This window comes from Triticum dicoccoides, chromosome 7A (genome assembly GCF_002162155.2).
Source record: "Triticum dicoccoides isolate Atlit2015 ecotype Zavitan chromosome 7A, WEW_v2.0, whole genome shotgun sequence".
Taxonomy (NCBI): Eukaryota; Viridiplantae; Streptophyta; class Magnoliopsida; order Poales; family Poaceae; genus Triticum; species Triticum dicoccoides.
This window is the reverse complement of record NC_041392.1, coordinates 42089987-42112072: the sequence shown is the minus strand read 5'-3', so window position 1 is coordinate 42112072 and position 22086 is coordinate 42089987. Positions and strand designations below refer to the sequence as shown.

General features: G+C 43.2%; 1 protein-coding gene across 1 annotated transcript; it reads left to right on the top strand.

The window, feature by feature from the left end:
- Nucleotides 1-16877: 16877 nt before the first annotated feature.
- LOC119330602 (putative F-box protein At1g33530) lies at nucleotides 16878-20064 on the top strand. The gene has a single exon (XM_037603718.1). The coding sequence runs from the start codon at nucleotides 16923-16925 to the stop codon at nucleotides 18045-18047; it is 1125 nt and encodes a 374-aa protein (XP_037459615.1). The 5' UTR covers nucleotides 16878-16922; the 3' UTR covers nucleotides 18048-20064.
- Nucleotides 20065-22086: the final 2022 nt, after the last annotated feature.

Sequence of the window (22086 nt, the reverse complement as noted above, 5' to 3'; positions counted from 1 at the left end):
AAAATTTTCACAAGTGTTTGTTATATAGTCCAAGCATTAGTCCCGGTTGGTGGCACCAATCGGGACTAATGCCCCCCTTTAGTCCCGGTTGGTGCCACCAACCGAGACCAAAGGTCTTTTTTCAGCAGCCCAAAGGGCGGGAAGCGGAGGCCTTTGGTCCCTGTTGGTGGCACCAACCAGGACCAAAGGCCTTGTACTGCCCCGCGTCAAAAGTTTAGTACCACCTCGCTAGCTGAGAGAGCTCGAGAGTGGTTTATAAGCCCCATTGCGTCTGCCCTCTCGAGCTCCTCTCAAATGCAGGCTTACGGGCCTAATCTTACACTATGTTGTCTGTGGGCCTATTGGGCCTTCTGCGGGCCTGAATCCTGGCCCAGGTTGGGTTTCTAGTCGTATTCAGGCCGTGGTGACCCAATAGGTGGCAGTTTTTTTTATTTTTTTTCCAATTTTTTTTGTTTTTTTTGCATTATTTATTTTCTTTTGTTTCTTGCTTTATTTTTTTATTCTTTTTGCTTTTAGGTCAGCAAAATTATAAACTTTCTGTTAGTGCCATTAGTTTTCAAATTTGAATAGTTAAAATTTGAATTGTTTGAAATTTGCGTGAATCACAAGTTTGTGATTAACTTTACTATAAAAATAGTTGTTTTCCTGTTTTTTTGTTTTGTTTTTTGCATTATTTATCTTCTTTGCATGGTATCATCATAATAGTTGCGGGAGAAAGTCTTCACTTTTTCTTCGCTTGTGTCATTTGCTTATTGCGCCGTAACCATGGATAATCTTCATCGTTTATCAGGATGCTTGGGTCAGCCTTGACTTTGAAGAGAGGAATTTCATGAAACTTTTCATAATCTTCAGACATGTCTGTCTTGCCCTCCACTCCCACGATGTCCCTTTTTCCTGAAAGAACTATGTGGCGCTTTGGCTCATCATATGATGTATTCGCTTCCTTATCTTTTCTTTTTCTCGGTTTGGTAGACATATTCTTCACATAGATAACCTGTGCCACATCATTGGCTAGGACGAACGGTTCGTCTGCATACGCAAGATTGTTGAGATGCATTGTTGTCATTCCATATTGTGGGTCTACTTGTACCCTGCCTCCTGATAGATTGACCCATTTGCACTTAAACAAAGGGACCTTAAAATCATGTCCATAGTCAAGTTCCCATATGTCCACTATGTAACCATAATATGTGTCCTTTCCCCTCTCGGTTGCTGCATCAAAGCGGACACCGCTGTTTTGGTTGGTGCTCTTTTGATCTTGGGCGATCGTGTAAAATGTATTCCCATTTATCTCGTATCCTTTGTAAGTCAATACAGTCAAAGATGGTCCCCTGGATAACAAGTACAGCTCATCACAAACAGTGTTGTCACCTCTGAGACGTGTTTCCAACCAACTGCTGGAAGTCCTGATGTGTTCACATGTAATCAAGTCGTCGCACAGCTCCGGGTGTTCGGAGCGCAGACTGTTCTTGTGTTCATCGACATACGGGGTCACCAAGGTAGAGTTCTATAGAATTATGTAGTGTGCTTGAGACCAAGAATATCCGTCCCTGCATATTATTAAGGCCCCTCCCAGCGTGCCTTTTCCAGTCAGTCTCCCCTCATACCGCGATTTAGGGAGACCTATCTTCTTAAGGCCAGGAATGAAGTCAACACAAAACCCAATGACATCCTCTGTTTGATGGTCCATGGAGATGCTTCCTTCTGGCCTAGCGCGGTTATGGACCTATTTCTTTAGGACTCCCATGAACCTCTCAAAGGGGAACAATGTGTAGAAATACGGGCCCAGAATGACAATCTTGTCGACTAGATGAACTAGGACGTGCGTCATGATATTGAAGAAGGATGGTGGGAACACCAGCTCGAAACTGACAAGACATTGCGCCACATCACTCCTTAGCCTTGGTACGATTTCTGGATCAATCACCTTCTGAGAGATTGCATTGAGGAATGCACATAGCTTCACAATGGCTAATCGGACATTTTCCGGTAGAAGCCCCCTCAATGCAACCGGAAGCAATTGCGTCATAATCACGTGGCAGTCATGAGACTTTAGGTTCTGAAACTTTTTCTCTGGCATAATTATTATTCCCTTTATATTCGACAAGAAGCCAGTCTTGACATTCATACTGAGATGGCATTTAAAGAAGATTTCTTTCTCTTCTTTCGTAATAGCGTAGCTGGCAGCACCTTTATACTGCTTCAGAGGCATGCCATCTTTTTTGTGCAAACATTGCGGGTCCTCCCGTGCCTCAGGTGTATCTTTTGTCTTCCCATACACGCCCAAGAAGCCTAGCAGGTTCACGCAAAGGTTCTTCGTCACGTGCATCACGTTGATTGAAGAGCGGGCCTCTAGGTCTTTCCAGTAGGGTAGGTCCCAAAATATAGATTTCTTCTTTCACATGGGTGCGTGTCCCTCAGCGTCATTCGGAACAGCTAGTCCGCCAGGACCCTTTCCAAAGATTACGTGTAAATCATTGACCATAGCAAGTACGTGATCACCAGTACGCAAGGCAGGCTTCTTTTGGTGATCTGCCTCGCCTTTGAAATGCTTGCCTTTCTTTTGACATTGATGGTTGGTCGGAAGAAATCGACGATGGCCCAGGTACACATTCTTCCTGCATTTGTCCAGGTATATACTTTCAGTTTCTTCTAAACAGTGCGTACATGCGTGGTATCCCTTGTTTGTCTGTCCTGAAAGGTTACTGAGAGTGGGCCAATCGTTGATGGTTACAAACAATAATGCGTGCAGGTTAAATTCCTCCTGTTTGTGCTCATCCCATGTATGTACACCGTTTTCATTCCACAGCTGTAAAAGTTCTTCAACTAATGGCCTTAGGAACACATCAATGTCGTTGCCGGGTTGCTTAGGGCCTTGGATGAGAATTGGCATCATAATGAACATCCGCTTCATGCACATCCAAGGAGGAAGGTTATACCTACATAGAGTAACGGGCCAGGTGCTGTGATTGCTGCTCTGCTCCCCGAAAGGATTAATGCCATCCGTGCTTAAACCAAACCATGCGTTCCTTGGGTCACTTGCAAACTCAGCCAGTACTTTCTCTCAATTTTTCTCCACTGCGACCCGTCAGCGGGTGCTCTCAACTTCCCGTCTTTCTTACAGTCCTCACTGTGCCATCGCATCAACTTGGCATGCTCTTCGTTTTTGAACAGACGTTTCAACCGTGGTATTATAGGAGCATACCACATCACCTTCGCAGAAACCCTCTTCCTGGGGGGCTCGCTGTCAACATCACCAAGGTCATCTCGTCTGATCTTATACCGCAATGCACCGCATACCGGGCATGCGTTCAGATCATTGTACGCACCGCGGTAGTGGATGCAGTCATTAGGGCATGCATGTATCTTCTACACCTCCAATCCTAGAGGGCATACGACCTTCTTTGCTGCGTATGTACTGTCGGGCAATTCGTTATCCTTTGGAAGCTTCTTCTTCAATATTTTCAGTAGCTTCTCAAATCCTTTGTCAGGCACAACATTCTCTGTCATCCACTGCAGCAATTCCAGTACGGTACTGAGCTTTGTGTTGCCATCTTCGCAATTGGGGTACAACCCTTTTTTGTGATCCTCTAACATGCGATCAAACTTCAGCTTCTCCTTTTGACTCTCGCATTGCGTCCTTGCATCGACAATGACCCGGCAGAGATCATCATCATCGGGCACATTGTTTGGTTCCTCATGATCTTTAGCAGCTTCCCCCGTTGCAGCATCATTGGGCACATCGTCTGGTTCCTCTTGATCTTCAGCAGCTTCCCCCGTTGTAGCATCACCGTATTCAGGGGCACATAGTTGTCATCGTTCTCTTCTTCTTCACCGTCTTCCATCATAACCCCTATTTCTCCGTGCCTTGTCCAAACATTATAGTATGGCATGAAACCATTGTAAAGCAGGTGGGTGTGAAGGATTTTCCGGTCAGAGTAAGACTTCGTATTCCCACATTTAGGGCATGGACAACACATAAAACCATTCTGCTTGTTTGCCTCAGCCACTTCGAGAAAATCATGCACGCCCTTAATGTACTCGGAGGAGTGTCTGCCACCGTACATCCATTGCCGGTTCATCTACGTGCATTATATATAATTAAGTGTGTCAAAAACCATTATAGAACATCATGAATAGATAACTAAGTGACCAAATTAATAGAAGTTCATCATCACATTAAAATCAAAGTACATACATAGTTCTCATCTAACAACATATAGCTCTCCAGAGCATCTAATTAATTAAAGCATACATTGAAACTATGTAAAACATTTCAATGCAAAAACAAATGCGATCATAATCGCAACCAAGGTAACAATTGATCCAACGGCATAATGATACCAAGCCTCGGTATGAATGGCATATTTTCTAATCTTTCTCATCTTCAACCGCATTGCATCCATCTTGATCTTGTGATCATCGACGACATCCGCAACATGCAACTCCAATATCATCGTCTCCTCCTCAATTTTTTCCTTCAAGTAATTATTTTCTTCTTCAACTAAATTTAACCTATCGACAGTAGGGTCGGTTGGAATTTCCGGTTCAACTACCTCCTAGATAAATAAAATCTATGTCACGTTGGTCGGCATAATTGTCATAAACAATAAATGAACCAAATAGTTATAAAAAGATAATATATACCACATCCGAATCATAGCCAGGACGAGGGCCGACGGGTGAGGATACCAAAACCATCACACTATATAATAACAAGCAATAATAAAAGTAAGAAAATTAGACAAGTATCTATCTAGCTAAAGTAAGAATTTTTTCTTTCAGAAAGAAGATAAGAACAAGAGGCTCACCACGGTGGTGCCGGCGAAGAGATCGGTGTGGGCGATCCACGGCGGTGAAGACGGGAGTGGGACGTGACGGGCCGCTAAACCTAGACAAATCTCAAGGAAAATGGAGCTTTGAGGTCGAGATTCGAGAGGAGAAAGCTTAACTAGTGTGGCTCGGGCATTTCATCGAACACCTCATGTGCATAGGAGGTGAGCTAGAGCACCACAAAGCCCTCCCCTCGCCGGCCAGAGAAAAACAGAGCACTGGGGTGCTCTGCTCGCGGGCGAGGGGTATATATAGGCACCTCATTGGTCCTGGTTTGTGGCATGAACCGGGACTAAAGGGAAGCATGTGGTCCCGGTTCAAGCCACCAACCGGAACCAATGGTGGTGGGCCAGGAGCGAGGCCCATTGGTCCCGGTCAGTCCCACCAACCGGGACCAAAGGGGCATGACGAACCGGGACCAATGCCCCCACGAGGCCCGGCAGGCCCCTGGCCTCACGAACCGGGACAGATGGCCCCATGGGTCCCGGTTCTGGACTGAACCGGGACTAATGGGCCACCTCGGCCTGGACCAAAGCCCTGTTTTCTACTAGTGACACTAAATCTGGCCAACTACCGTAGTAAGTAGCCTCCCTATGTTGTCGGTTATTACATGCTATAAAAGACTTCAGCTCCTACACTTGACCAAATTAATGGGGTGATAATACAAATCAACACTACAAAAGCCTGCGTCCCCCCCCCATTTCTCAGTCAGGCCTCTATACCCTACCACCTACTCATCTCCCCGAAACCTCTTGGGGCAGAGAGGCAAAAAAAGAAAAAACAAGAAAATAGGAGAATTAAACATTCCTGGATACAGGCAACACTGTATTCGCAAACCAGTTGGCTACTTTATGGGGTCGTGGAGGCTTCTTGTAATTTTCTATACTAAAATGGGGGCAAATGTACTCCAACCCATCTGTATTCGCGTAATCCTGCAATGAAAAGACCGATCGGTAGATTTGTTACCGTGGAGAGGGGGTTAGGATCATAGAATACAACGCTTTGGTGGTTACTAACAGTTCTAACATGAATTTGATTGAACTGGGAGTTGTGACATGCAAATGTTTTACGGTTGATGGTTCTGTACCATCGGTAATATTATATTAATATAGTCTCTGCTTTCATCTTCTTTGATCATATATTTTCTGGTAAAAATTAAAATGCATTATTAACCTCTTCTTTTTATTGTAGTTCCATTTTGACGAAGAGGCGATAAGAGGAGGCCATCGACGACACCATGGTCCGGATGTCCAAAACCAAGCAGGCGCCGTTTCGGCACGGGACCTCCTACTTTGCGCTTGCCATGCCCGCCGGCACAGCCCTGGGCTCCTCAAACTTGTTACCCATGGCAGCGGGATCGTGATGCAGCTGCGGCGTGGGCTCAATCCCAGACATAAGGTGAGAGTGTGGGAGAAGTAAAGGTTGCATCTGACATGCACGAGAGGAAATTCAGAGATGGCTCGACAATCCGAAGCATTCATATCTTTTCCAGGTGTCACATGCTTAACGATCTTCCTAATCATTCTAACATCATCGCTGATAAGTTAGTATAGCTTGCTTACAATTTTCTGATCATCAGGGGGTACGGAACCATGGAGGAGCTGTTGGAGAAGATAACACGGTTTCAACTTGGAATTCACAACAGACCTGTAACCAACCGAGCACAATAGCTAGGAGAGTTACAAAAGTTCCTAATGACATGAAAGAGAAAAAAGAGAGGAAAACATAGCTGTAATATTTCCGCGGTTTAGGATATTTGATCGTTCCCATCTAAATGTAGTTTTCTATTTTGTAGCTTCCAGTATCAGAAATGATAGCTATCAGATTCCATTTCATTCTTTCAGTGATCAGTTTTTTTTCGTTTGTTCAATTTCTAAGTAAGAATACCATTTATCTCCTTGCTTGAGGGATGTTCTGCTCTTTTCAAATTTTGGTGGGTGCAGGGATTATCTCTGATGGAATGCTTCCGGTTGCGACACAATGGTGTCTCCCTTGACTTATCATATTTTAGCCTAACTGCATTAGCTATTTATAATCTTCTACATTTTCTTAACCATGATTTTCTAATTGGTTTCATAGATGAAATAGTCCACATGGTTTGTAACGATTTCTCCACACGGAGCAAAGGTAACATATGCCTACATGACATGTCTATCTATGGGATGTATGAAGGTCTAAACACCATGGAAATCTTGATCTTGTTCAGCAGCCAATGGCTCCTAATTCTGTGCCAATGGCTCCTAATTCTGTGTCGATGGCGTCCATTGACAAAGTGGTTTCGGGATGTAGAGAGGCTGGTGGAAGACGTTGTGTAGAGTGTCGCTGAATGGGGGTTCGTCCGGGCGTCACTGCGGTTGGAGCTGCAACGCCGGTACATGGAGATCAATAGCAAGGTGGCCAACACCTAGACCTGGTTGAGCCTCATGCATGGAGGACATTTACGTACTAAAATAAACAAGATCACTGAGAGGTTCTCCGCTCTTCAGCTCAAAATGAAGGGGGTGGATGTGTTGTTCGCCATGAAGCAGAACCACTCCTCCAACAGGTGAAGTAACTAATTTACATTGTAACTTATTTCGGAAAGCAGTTTCTGAACTCTGAAAGTGTAACCAACGCTGAAGTGATATTATGTGGTAACTCCTTTTACTGCTAATAATAATTCTATTCTCATTGACAGAAATAACTGGTCTAATTAGAATATTAAGCATTGGTACTTTTTTAGTTGCTGACAAGGATTTTATTCGCATTGAAAATAATTACTGGCCGACTATACTTGATTCACGTGCTTTTTCTCGAAGGCTTGAATATGTATGATTTGTGTCATCAGGATATATCTTATGTTAAACTGGTATGCTCAGTTTTCTATCAGGACAAGATGAGGCCATTGAAGCATTTTAGAGCTCAAGCGCTAGACAAGGAGGCCAACAATGTACATTTATGATAGCATCACTGCTTGAAGTGCCTACCTTTTTGAAGACTTCAAAGGTGAGCTTTTGAACCCAAGGTTGTGCGAGCGGCGGTGCCAGGGAACAAGGGCGGTGTTGCCGGGGAACGTGAATGGCGACATCAGGACTCCACATGTGCTAGCAAGATGGATGGAGGTGGTCGTCATACGTCACGGCATGGGGGAATGAGAATGGGCTCCATATGTCCTGGCAAGATGGATGGCAAAGTAGCTCAAGTTTGCATGCCAATGAGATTTATCGGAGACTTGTACAACACTAGGAAGATGATGTATCCATTCAAATTGGGTATCGCTTTCTACATGGCATTCGTTGTAACGTGCCAAATCTCTCCTGGGCATAAATGATTGTTTTTTTTAAGTATGGCACCAAATCACCCATGACATGTTCTTGAAATTGAATTATTCGACTAATTATTCAGAACACGAGTGTTAGATTTTGTACTCTAAAAAGATGATAATGACGTGAGAGAAGAGAGAACATGATGTGCAACACGAGATGGTATGACTTCTTCAAAGAACCATCTCGATCCTTCTTTTTTTCTTCATATATGGACAACCATTGAGATAGTGGTGCCGAAGGTCACCGGTGCTAGAGGTTGGCACGGTTTAGAGGGTTGGCCAGCGGCGGAGACAACGACTCGGGGTAGGGTGCGATGAGGTGGCGTGTGACAACACTTGTTGTTAGTGGATGGCGATGGCGAGATGTTCCGTCGGTAGAGGTGGGTGGGCCAATAGAGTGGACAAAGAAAAAGGTAGGTGGAGGGAGAAAGAATAATAGTAGTCGCAACAGGGGGTGTTGGCGGTGGAGGAAAGACAAGGGGTTAACGGTCTCAAATGCGGATGCGGGAGGTCGTGGGCACAAAATATGGTGGTAGATTTTAGAGGGATGGCTGGCATCGACGGAGGTGGTGACTCAAGCAAGGTGCGACATGTGGCAGCACACGCCAGCTGCAGGTTGAACGGGTCGACAGAGTGGTCGAATAAAAACGCAGTGGCGATGGGAGGAAGAAGAAGAACCAGAGGTGGGTCGTCGCTGGCTAAGAAGGGGCAAGGGATTAACGGATTTGAAGGCGCGGTACAAGCCATCTCAGGTGGCGGAGGTTGCGGTGTTTAGAGGGATGTCTGACACAACATGTTACAACATTTCGTCTGCGCAATCCATCACGAGCAATCATATAAATAGAAGGAATTCATGGAACTGTGTTAGGAAGATCTATTTGGGTGCAGAAATGAGGAAGAATGTAGTTCATGACTGTCAATTTTATCATTTATTTATTGTTAGCACAGGAATCCAGAGAGTGAGGGGTGCGTGGGTGAGAGAGTGAGAGGTGTGGGTGCGGTGAGAGAGTGGCTGAGGTCAGGATAAGGCTGGGCATATAAGCTACAAAATTGGATAGATAACATTTCTGATATTGTGCAAGAATTTCGTAAGTGCATCAAATATATTTTCATTTGTAACACATTTTTAGATGGATAATCGTGTTATATTTATACATCATTGAATTACCTTTTTAATCAATTTTACATTGCATGTGAAGTGGACTTTAATTATTACCCGATTGTGTCGTGCTATCTTTTCTCTATATGGAAAATTAACATGCATTATGTTTATGTAACTTCGGCCAAATATTTCAAAAGCCCGTAGCAACGCACGGGCATTCTACTAGTATAAATAAAGAATGAGTTCATTATAGTACCTTGAAGTGGTAGTTTGTTTTCTTTTACTAACGAAGCTCATGATATTTTCTATTTGAGTTTTGTGTTGTGAAGTTTTCAAGTTTTGGGTGAGGATTTGATGGAGTATGGAACAAGGAGTGGCAAGAGCCTAAGCTTGGGGATGACCAAGGCACCCCAAGGTAAAATCTAAGGACAACCAAAAGCCTAATCTTGGGGATGCCCCGGAAGGCATCCCCTCTTTTGTCTTCGTCCATCGGTAACTTTACTCTATATTTTTATTCACCACATGATATGTGTTTTGCTTGGAGCGTCTTGTATGATTTGAGTCTTTGCTTTTTAGTTTACCACAATCATCCTTGTTGTACACACCTTTTAGGAGATACACACATAAATTGGAATTTGTTAGAATACTCTATGTGCTTCACTTATATTTTTTGAGCTAGATAACTTTGCTCTAGTGCTTCACTTATATCTTTTTAGAGCACGGTGGTGGTTCTATGTTATAGAAATAATTGATCTATCATGCTTCACTTATATTATTTTCAGAGTCCTTTAGAACAACATGGTAATTTGCTTTGGGTATGAATTTAGTCCTAATATAAAAGGCATCCAAGATCGGTATAATAAAAACTATTATACAAAAAGTGCATTGGATATTATGACAAGTTTGATACTTGATAATTGTTTTGAGAGATGCAGATGGTGATATCAGGGTCATGCTAGTTGAGTAGTTGTGGATTTGAGAAATACTTGTTCTAAAGTTTGTGATTCCCGTAGCATGCACGTATGGTGAACCGTTATGTGATGAAGTTGGAGCATAATTTATTTATTGATTGTCTTTCTTATGAATGGCGGTCGGGGACGAGCGATGGTCTTTTCCTACCAATCTATCCCCCTAGGAGCATGCGCATAGTACTTTGTTTCGATAACTAATAGTATTTTGCAATAAGTATGTGAGTTCTTTATGACTAATGTTGAGTCCATGGATTATACGCACTCTCACCCTTCCATCATTGCTAGCCTCTCTAATACCGCGCACCTTTCGCCGGTATCACACCCACCATATACCTTCCTCAAAACAGCCACCATACCTACCTATTATGGCATTTCCATAGCCATTCCGAGATATATTGCCATGCAACTTTCCACCGTTCCGTTATTATGACACGCTTCATCATTGTCATATTGCTTTGCATTATCATGTAGTTGACATCGTATTTGTGGCAAAGCCACCGTTCATAATTATTTCATATATGTCACTCTTGATTCATTGCGTATCCCGGTACTCCGCCGGAGGCATTCACATAGAGTCATATTTTGTTCTAAGTATTGAGTTGTAATTCTTGAGTTGTAAGTAAATAAAGTGTGATGATCATCATTATTAGAGCATTGTCCCAAGTGAGGAAAGGATGATGGAGACTATGATTCCCCCACAAGTCGGGATGAGACTCCGGACGAAAAAAGAAGAAGAGAAAAGGAGGCCATAAAAAAGAGAAAAGGCCCAAATAAAAAAATGAGAGAAAAAGAGAGAAGGGACAATGTTACTATCCTTTTACCACACTTGTGCTTCAAAGTAGCACCAAGATATTCATGATAGAGAGTCTCCTATGTTGTCACCTTCATATACTAGTGGGAATTTAACATTATAGAACTTGGCTTGTATATTCCAATGATGAGCTTCCTCAAAATGCCTTAGGTCATCATGAGCAAGCAAGTTGGATGCACACCCACTTAGTTTCTTTTGTTGAGCTTTCATACACTTATAGCTCTAGTGCATCCGTTGCATGGCAATCCCTACTCACCCACATTGATATCTATTAATGGGCATCTCCATAGCCCGTTGATACGCCTAGTTGATGTGAGACTATCTTCTCATTTTTTTGTCTTCTCCACAAGCACCATTCTATTCCACCTATAGTGCTATATCCATGGCTCACGCTCATATATTGCGTGAAGATTGAAAAAGTTTGAGAACATTAAAAGTATGAAACAATTGCTTGGCTTGTCATCGGGGTTGTGCATGATTTAAATATTTTGCGTGGTGAAGATAGAGCATAGCCAGACTATATGATTTTGTAGGGATAACTTTCTTTGGCCATGTCATTTTGAGAAGACATGATTGCTTAGTTAATATGCTTGAAGTATTACTATCTTTATGTCAATATTAAACATTTATCTTGAATCTTTCGGATCTAAATATTCATGCCTCAATAAAGAGATTTACATTGAGAATATGCTAGAAAGCATTCCACATCAAAAATTCTGTTTTTATCATTTACCTACTCGAGGACGAGCAGGAATTAAGCTTGGGGATGCTGATACGTCTCCAACGTATCTATAATTTTTTATTGTTCCATGCTATTAGATATTCTGTTTTGGATGTTAATGGGCTTTATTTTCCACTTTTATATTATTTTTGGGACTAACCTATCAACCCAAGGCCCAGTGCAAATTGCTGTTTTTTTTGCCTATTTCAGTGTTTCACAGAAAAGGAATATCAAATGGAATCCAAACGGAATGAAACCTTCGGGAGAGTTATTTTTGGAACAAACGTGATCTAGGGGACTTGGAGTGGACATCAAGAAACAATCGAGGAGTCCACGAGGTAGGGGACGCGCCTACCCCCCTAGACGCGCCCTCCACCCTCGTGGGCCCCTCGTTGCTCCACCGACCTACTTCTTCCTCCTATATATATTCATATACCCCGAAAACATCCAGGAGCACCATGAAACCATATTTCCACCGCCGCAACCATCTGTACCCAAGAGATCCCATCTTGGGGCCTTTTTCGGAGGTCCACCGGAGGGGGCATCGATCACGAAGGGCCTCTACATCAACTCCATGGCCTCTCCGGTGATGTGTGAGTAGTTTACTTCGGACCTTCGGGTCCATAGCTAGTAGCTAGATGGATTCTTCTCTCTCTTTGGATCTCAATACAATGTCCTCCTGATCTTCTTGGAGATCTATTCAATGTAACTCTTTTTGCGGTGTGTTTGTCGAGATCCGATGAGTTGTGGGTTTATGATCAAGTCTATCTATGAACAATATTTGAATCTTCTCTGAATTCTTTTATGCATGATTGGTTATCTTTGCAAGTCTCTTCGAATTATCAGTTTGGTTTGGCCTACTAGATTGATCTCTCTTGCAATGGAGGAGTGCTTAGCCTTGGGTTCAATCTTGCGGTGCTCGATCCCAGTGACAAAAAGGGAAACGACACGTATTGTATTATTGCCATCGAGGATAAAAAGATGGGGTTTATATCATATTGCTTGAGCTTATCCCTCTACATCATGTCATCTTACCTAATGCATTACTCTGTTCTTATGAACTTAATACTCTAGATGCATGGTGGATAGCGGTCGATGTGTGGAGTAATAGTAGTAGATGCAGGAAGGAGTTGGTCAACTTGTCACGGACGTGATGCCTAGATATTTCTCATAACTATGCTCAGTTTAGCAATTGCTCGACAGTAATTCGTTCACCCACCGTAATACTTATGCTATCTTGAGAGAAGCCACTAGTGAAACCTATGGCCCCTGGGTCTATTATCCATTATATAAGTTTCTAATCTATTTTAGTTTGCAATTTTTACTTTCAATCTATATCATAAAAACACCAAAAATATTTATCTTATCATTATCATATTTATCAGATCTCACTCTGACCGTGAAGGGATTGACAACCCCTTTATCACGTTGGTTGCGAGGTTCTTATTTGTTTGTGCAGGTACGAGGGACTTGCGTGTGGCCTCCTACTGGATTGATACCTTGGTTCTAAAAAACTGAGGGAAATACTTACGCTACTTTGCTGCATCACCCTTTCCTCTTCAAGGGAAAACCAACGCAGTACTGTGCTCAAGAGCTAGCAAGTACCGAACCAAAGCATTAACACTTAGTGAATACATGAGCTCCTCAAACTACGATCATCACCGGGAGTGGTCCCGATTATTGTCACTTCAGGGTTGCCGGATCATAACACATAGTAGGTGACTATTGACTTGCAAGATAGGATCAAGAACTCACATATATTCATGAAAACATAATAGGTTCAGATCTGAAATCATGGCATTCGGGCCCTAGTGACAAGCATTAAGCATAGCAAAGTCCTAGCAACATCAATCTTAGAACATAATGGATACTAGGGATCAAACCCTAACAAAACTAACTCGATTACATGATAAATCTCATCCAACCCATCACCGTCCAGCAAGCCTACGATGAGATTACTCACGCATGGCGGTAAGGATCATCAAATTGGTGATGGAGGATGGTTGATGATGACGATGGCGACAGATTCCCTTCTTCGCAGCCCCGAACGGACTCTAGATCAGCCCTCCCGAGGAAGATTAGGGCTTGGCGGCGGCTCCATATCGTCAAACGCGATGCATACTTCTCCCTGATGTTTTTCTCCCGAAAGTGAATATATAAAGTTGTGGTTGAGGTCGTTGGAGTCCCAAGGGGCCCACGAGGCAGGGGGGCGCCCTGCACCCTCGTGGACAAGGTGTGGGCCCCCTAATGCTGATTATTTCGCTAGTATTTTTTATTTATTCCAAAACGTGTCTCCGTGGATTTTCAGGCCATTCCGGGAACTTTTATTTCTGCACAAAAATAACACCATGGCAGTTCTGCTGAAAACAGCGTCAGTTCGGGTTAGTTCCATTCAAATCATGCAAGTTAAAGTCCAAAACAAGGGCAAAAGTGTTTGGGAAAGTAGATACGTTGGAGACGTATCAGTAGTGATAGTGAGCAAAGTCGATATGGTATAGGTGGCGGTCGCAAGGTGGAATGAGAGAACTAAATCGGTGCTGGGTAGTGATAGGAGGAGGGGGCGAAGAGGCACGTACGAACAATACGAAGCCACCAGGTGAGGAGGAGGCTGCATGATGGCATGTGCGACGGTGCCGATGATTGTTCAACTGGGGGAGGCACTAACTATGCGGTGATTCAGTGTTGTTAGGGCATCTCCGGATCGTGTGGTCCGAACATGTTGTGCCATCCAACGCGGTGCTGTATCAGTCCGCGCAATAGTATGAACATACATTTTCCCGTAAACAGGAAAAAAGGGAGGCTTTGCGGACGTGCAAACCGCTGCCACTCTCGCGTCTAACTGCACTGGCCCACCCGAACCCCCTCCCACGCCCGTGCGTGCTTCCCTCCTGAAACGGTCAGCGCCACTCTAGAGCATCACTGCCGCATTCATGCTAGACCAGAGCGGACGTAACCTCTCACTGGCGCCGACATTGAAGCGGCACGCCATCCGAGAGAGCGCCGCCCGCGCCGCTTCCCGATGCACGCGACTGCTCCACGTTCAAATGACACCATGGTTGTTTGGTCGTCCATCTACCTCCCACATTAATGACACGCGGTTGTCAAGAACCTACTCTGGCCCCACACGTTTGTCCGGCTACCGCCTACCATTCCGCCCGCTATATAAATTGCAGCCCCGACCATAGCAGCAGTCATCCTCCTCCAGTCACTTTCTCCTCCCCGCACCACTGCCAACATGGCCTCCTCGCACCCCAAAGTTCTTTGGGACGGACACCGAGCGGACATGCGATGTGTCTATCTCTTGGACGCAAATCGGCGCAAGAATGCGTCCAGATGGGACAGCGAGCCGACGGATTTTTGGTTTGCGTCGGCGTGTCGGGCTGATTTCATCCATTTCGACCCGGACGGACATGCGCGGACCATTTGCATCGGCGCGATTCAGTTGCCCTAACTATCAAAGAACAAACATACTACAAGGGAATTTGTTGGACAATCAAAAGAACAAAGTAAGGGTCGACACTCCATGCCCCAATATCAATCCACTAGATATGGGAGAAGAGCAAGATGGAAAGTGACAAGGAGGGTATCGGAGGAGGGTTTCTAACCTGCAACATCAGAGTGGATGATGGTAAATATGCAAAGGGAGTGTAAGCCAGGATGTTAGTGCCCTCACAATGGTCAGCAGCTCCAGAAACATAAGGACAATGCATCAACTATGATTGCAGATGCAAGCATTCAAAGATATATACATTGCAGCAGTTGGAGATAAGCCTCTATTCCAAATTGGTAGCACCGACGGTGGAGGCGTGGAGAAGGACCATTAGGAGAGGGGGTGGGAGCCTCGAGAAATTAAGAGTGTCCAACTAACTAAAAAGGAGAGACTAGAGAAAACAGGCATGCAATCGCATTAACACAACATGGCATAATATGTCAAAAAAAAAGCACAACATGGCATAATAGAATGTGAGACTAAAAATGAACAAAATAACCACTGAATTCATAATTTCTAAACAACAACCATAAAAATGCATGCACCCTTTTCTTATCTGATTGGGAAATTAAGTACATGAGGTCTCTTCGTACGGCGTCTATCTCTCATGTTTCTCGTCGCCAGAATTTGGTTAGTGATTCCTAGCAAAATCTGCGTGAGTTGAGGGTAGAACAGTAGTCTGGTACCCTAGAGGTAACTGAATTATGTAAGAAAGATTGTAATTTGGACCGTCCTTAAGTAATATAAGTTTTTACCCGCAAAATAAAATAAAATGTATGCACCCAACTTAGTTGGAATGTTTGAGCATCATATAGGAAATTGGGGTTTCTTCCGCCGGGCCATGCGACCAAAAAAATGCTAGTATTGTACGAGATTTATTGGACTTAATATTTTTACGGGGTAAAAGTGTTATTAAATGCAGTAGTTGTATGAGAATATACGGAAACTCCAAACACCTTGAAAGCACGCAAGAATGCCTCAAAAAATGTTAGGTTTTTATGCTAATTACTGGATACGCCGTCGTTGTAAAAAATAATTTGCAGCTTCGATGTTATTGTTGTAAACTTTTCATGTCTTACATTATTCTGATAGGGAAACCAGAGTACGCGCAAAATTTTTTGTTTTGTGCGAGAACTGACTGGTTGTCGTTGAGAGAGTATTTTTTGGGGTGCCCTTGAGAGAGTTTTTTTGTTGTTCTTGAGAAATACCGTTGAGAGAAGTGGGCAAGCCAAGCCCAGCCCGTTGGAGAGCTGCCGAATTGCACATCCGCGAGATCTACCTCTCCGCCGCTGCCACAAGCCCACAACTCCATAGTCCTGGCGAGATCTACCTCTCCAGGGTTTCTACCTTAATTACTGGATATGCCGTCATTGTTAAATTTAATTTGCAGCTTGGATGTCATTGCTACAAACTTTTCATGTCTTACATTATTCTGCTAGAGAAAACAAAATTGGAGGCGGTCGTTGAGATTACTGGCCAGAGTACGCGCAGAAAATTTTGTTTTCTGCCAGAACTGACTTTTTTTTGAGACAATTCTGCGAGAACTGACCGGTTGTCGTTGAAAGGGGCCAAGGACAGCCCAGCGGAGCAGCCCAAATTGCACATCTGGGAGACGAGAGGGAGGCCTACCTCCGCCGCCGCCACAACTCCACCACTCCTGGCATAGATCTCCACCTCCCGGTGAGTGACCATGGCGGAGGCCGCAGGAGCGACTCCTCTCCTCGCTGGCCTCCCGGACGAGATCACCGTCTCGGAGATCCTCGCTCGCCTGCCCCCCAAACCCCTCCTCCGCTGCCGCGCCGTCAGCCCCGCGTGGCGCCGCGCCACCTCCACCCGCGATTTCCTCCTGTCCCACCACGCCCGCCAGCCCGCCCTGCCCCTCCTCTGCAGCCACAGCGACGTCGCCGACGGCGGCCAGTCCCTGGACGTCACGCTCTTCGACCACCGTGCAGGAGTCGCCGCCGCCGACCAGTTCCAGCGCGTCGCGCGACTGAAAACACCCCCCTTGGAAGGGGGGATTGACGGGAGTGAAAGTTTCACTCCCCTCTTCTATCCGGTGGCCTCCTGCGACGGCCTCCTCCTCCTCTCCATCGAGTGTGACCTCTGCATCTGCAACCCGGCGACTCGGCAGTATGCTCCCCTCGAGCAGCTCGATGGCTTCATGACCGTGGGGTTGTACCCTCACCCTCTTACCGGCGAGTACCGGCTGTTGCTGTACCATGAAACAGATCAACGTGCCATCTATGTTTTCTCAATTGGCTCCAACCAGCCGCCGAGGCGCATCGGGCGCCCTGATCCGTTGGCTGGTGACGGGCTTCTGTTCCGTGGTAGCCTGCATTGGCACACTGGCAACCGGATAATGGTGTTCGACACCGCCACTGAGTCGTTCCGGCAGATCCGTGCCCCGGTTGCCCATGAGGACTATGGACGACTGTTTGAGATGGATGACATGCTTGGCATCTTCTTTCTTAATGATGAAAAGACGACTGTTGATATTTGGGTGATGCAGGACTACCAAGGCGAGGTCTGGGCTTTCAAGTGTCGGGTTGAATTGCCGGTTGCCGAGATCAGGGACCGGTGTCAAAATTCTAGCCATATTGAGGAAGTGATGGTTGTTAATGGTGATGGTGAGTTGCTCGTGTTGGTCGGTTTTGAGGACTGGCTGTTTCAGGTTGATATTGATGGCAAGTTGATTGCCAGTTTCCATGCCAGAGGCCTCCCTTCCTATAATATTGTGCACAAGCAAACTCTTGTTCAACATACCTTCTTTCCGACACTCGAGGGTTATGTTATGAATGATTCGCCTTTCATTTGACCAGATGATTATGTTGTCAACGCTTAGGGATATTGAGTGTTGTGGTGTTTCTTATTGGCCTAGCTCTGCATGTCCACATGAGCTGTTGTATGTATCAACTAGATCCATTATTAAGCTTCTTTGTTCTTGGTTGATGAATATAAAAAAGTATGATCAAGAAGCTGTGACTATTAGATGTATTTTCATTGGATTCCTTTTGGGTTGAAGTGGCTGATGTGAGTGTGGATTCTAAAATTACAAGTCATTTGGGTCAGCCTCTGGAAATTTTGCCTATTGATCTGACTCATGTCTATGTTTTCTTGGAACTCAATAATGGTTCCATTGCATCCGGTTAGGTATTGAACCATACTTTTATAATCCCGCTTTTGCGTTGCATCGTTTGGTGTTGTATCAATCACTTCAATTTAGCTGCTAACCACTTTATGTGATCAATGGTTCATCTGGTGTTTGATCTTAAGATAAGCTCGTGAAATGAAACTTGTACTGATAAGCAGAAGAAAGGCTGTCATTGTCCGGCTCAGCTCACAGATTGTGCTCCCCTTTTGATTCTGTAAGTGCCAGCCATGCACTTTCTTTCTTTGACCAGCACAATGTGTATGAATTAGGCCCCCTATGAGCCGGCTTGTTTCTTTTTTATGTAGATAAGTTATGTTCAAGAAGCTCTGGCTGTTTCATTGTTGGGTGAAATTCACTTACTTTTGGGTTGAAGTGGCTAGCATGTTGATGTTAAAATTATTTTGTTGTTTTGGTCGGCGTTTGAAATAGTTGCCTGTTGATCTGCCTCATGTCTCTGCTTGTTTTTCTCTGAAATGAAGAATTGCCTTGGTTTTTGTTGAGTATTCTTCTTTTTCTTAAAGATCATCCAGTGGTTTATCTGGAACCTACTGTGTTATATAAATTCGCAGTATGAAATTCTGGTAATTCAAAAATCAATTCTTGGTGTCATGACTTACCAGTGGGTAAGACTAGATATCTGTCATCTTGTATTCCAGTTTTATTATTTTAGGTACTTTGAACTCAGATATGAATTTATTTCTTTTTCAGGACATGAGAGAGGATCCCTACAACTTGTGAATTTAAGAAGCATAAAAGGAAACAATTAAAGAGAACACAAGGAAAACTGCTGTGAGTAACGTGCACAAGCCCAGTGAACACAATCCACGCAAAAAAGATGATACTAATGATTATCCAAGGTTACCGGGAAATCTGCTGATCTGACTGGCTCATCTGTTTGGCATCTGCTGTTCCCTGGCTCAATGGTGCAAGACTGTAGTGTAAAGTGATGGCCTGATGCTAATATCTCATGTGTTCTCTACAATATTGTAGCCTTTGCCTGTAGGATGTATCTAATGCTTTAACCATCTAATTTCTAACCCATCGCACATCTTCAATCTGCATAATGCATGCGGTCTGTTATGGAATTTGTGTGCATATTCATGCGCCTTTTACATGCACTGTGTTCTCAACTTCTCATTTGTTGTTTCTTATGTTAATTGCAGAACAGATTGTACTTCTCTCAAACAAGGTTACACTGCTCAAATGTCGAAGTTCTAACATGTATTGCATCGCTTTGTTCTGAAATGTAACATCTTGCTTCTATTGCAGCCTCAGCACACGCTTTACATTCAACAATCACTAAGTATACTCGAGTTTAGTGGACTACCAATGTTGTTGAACATGAAAAGGAAGGGATAGAGGCAAGTTACAACATGCATCTCAATGGCTTTTGCTATTTGCACTCTGCTAATTCATAGATATTAGATCATCTGGGTTTTTTAAGAAACAATCCTGCTTTCTAAAATAAGTCTGGTTAATTTTTTTTACGATCGACGTGTTTATTACTTCATTTTTATTAAGTGGGATGGTTTACCATTTGCTTACAAGGTAATAACTGTTGGTACACCGCCTGACATCAAGATGTAAATGGAGATAAAACTGATATTCTTCGAATCAAATGGAATGTTTGATAGATGAATCTGCTATTGTACTGTATCCATGTATACATTATGAGTTTCTTGAGAGAACCTGTTCCTTCTAAGGGATGGATTGATAAATTTTATCTTATATTAAATCAAGTCTTACTTGTGATTTACATGTTCAGCTTCATTTGACAAAATGAGGCCTTCACACAGATATTAATGGAGATGGAGTTCTGGAATTTATGTGCATATTCATGCACCTTTTACGTATATTATGTGTTCTCATGTGTTGTTTCTTATATTAGTTGCAGAACAGATTGCACTTTACTCAAAGAAATTTACACTACTCAAGCGTCAAAGTTCTTTCATGTATTGCATCCCTTTGTACTGTCAAAAGGAGGCCTTCACACATATATCGATGGATATGGAATTCTGGATCTGTTCAGGTGTATCGAAGTGTCACAATTAGAGGTGCAGTTCACTATTTTCATCTGCAACACTTTTTTTCTGTACAAAGAATACTCTTCTGGCAATTTCCGCTCGTAATTTATGTCCATAAGTTGGAGCAGAACTATGGGGATTTGTTTCTCAACTGTTTGTGTCACAAGGTGTTATGAACAATTATACTCCCTCCGATCCATATTACTTGTCGCTCAAATGGATGTATCTAGCACAGATACATCCATTTGAGTGACAAGTAATATGGATCAGAGGGAGTACTGAATATTTCTACTGGTGTATGGTTACTTCTCTGGGAAAAAACAATGGTCGGGCCAAGTGCAATCTAATTTGTTGTACTGAATTGAGCTACTTCACTGAATAAACAATGGTCATGTGTATTCACACTTTATTTAGGCAAGCAAAGTATATTCATTTATAGGGCAAGCACAGTTTCAGTTTTGTGCCATAAAGAGAGGAAGTTCAAGTGTGCTGTTCAGAAAAGAGATGTCCATGCGTATAAAGATTGGTGAGGTATGGAGAAAATACACTCTCTAAGGAACACTATCAAGGTTGGGTTTTTTCCTGGATTGGATTCTATTTCTTCTACCTGAACCTGAATGTATAGTATGACAGCATATTGTGGCTAGCTGCTGGCTCACCCCTATCAGTTGTGCTTTATCGTGCAACGGATCAAGCCATCAGGAATACACTCTTAGGTTTATGCACTAAAGTTACTTTCAGGTATTTTGAAACAAAGGTACATCAGATTTAGCGAGACTGTATTTTACATTGTTTTTCATATGTGTCGTCGATCATAATAAATAAATGTGAGAACCATATTACATTTTTTTTCTATTTTACAATACCTTATAAAACTACACTCCAAATATTATTCTTTTGATTTTATAGGGCAGTCAACAAAGATAGGAGTATATGTTGTAGGTACCAAGCATCTGATGTGTCATGTTCACATTAACTTTTTATTCACTGTTAAATACTTAAAATTAGTTCTAGGAATACTTCAATATGTAATATTATGCCTTACTACTGTAGAATACATCTTATACCTTGCACTATTGGCTCCCTTCTCTGGAGATAACTCCTCCCTGTCTTACATGGTCTTGTAAATTTCAGACAAACATATCAAAAATCCTTTTCCCTGTTCTTTTAAATGATCTGTAGAGAAATTATAGTGTACTTATTGTTGGCATACTTTTCTTGCTTTGAGAAGGTGTACAGTTTCTAAGCAAAGGGAATGTTGTGCCTTTTTGTTAACTTGGAATAATACATCGAGTTGAGAAATATGAGTGTCGTATCCCTAAGGTAACGAAGAATTTTAGTTCTCTGTACGACTTCCACATATCTATTTTTATTGATTTTCTTTGCAACCATATGATCGTGTAAACAATGTTTTGGCATTCCACCGTTCTTTTAGGTGTTTTTATCTGAATTCAATTGACGAAAGACAAGAATGCTCTTTGTTGACACCATGATTCCATGGAGTATAATTTCAACTTGCCATATATACTCAAGACAATTTTCTCTCATATATGTGGTGGTTATACCAAAATTATGATAAGTGCTGTTCACAACAGGTATAGTACAACATTGATGTTCTGCACAGTGATATAACCTAGCTGCATATATCCACATCTTCATTCCAGATACCAAGTCTATCT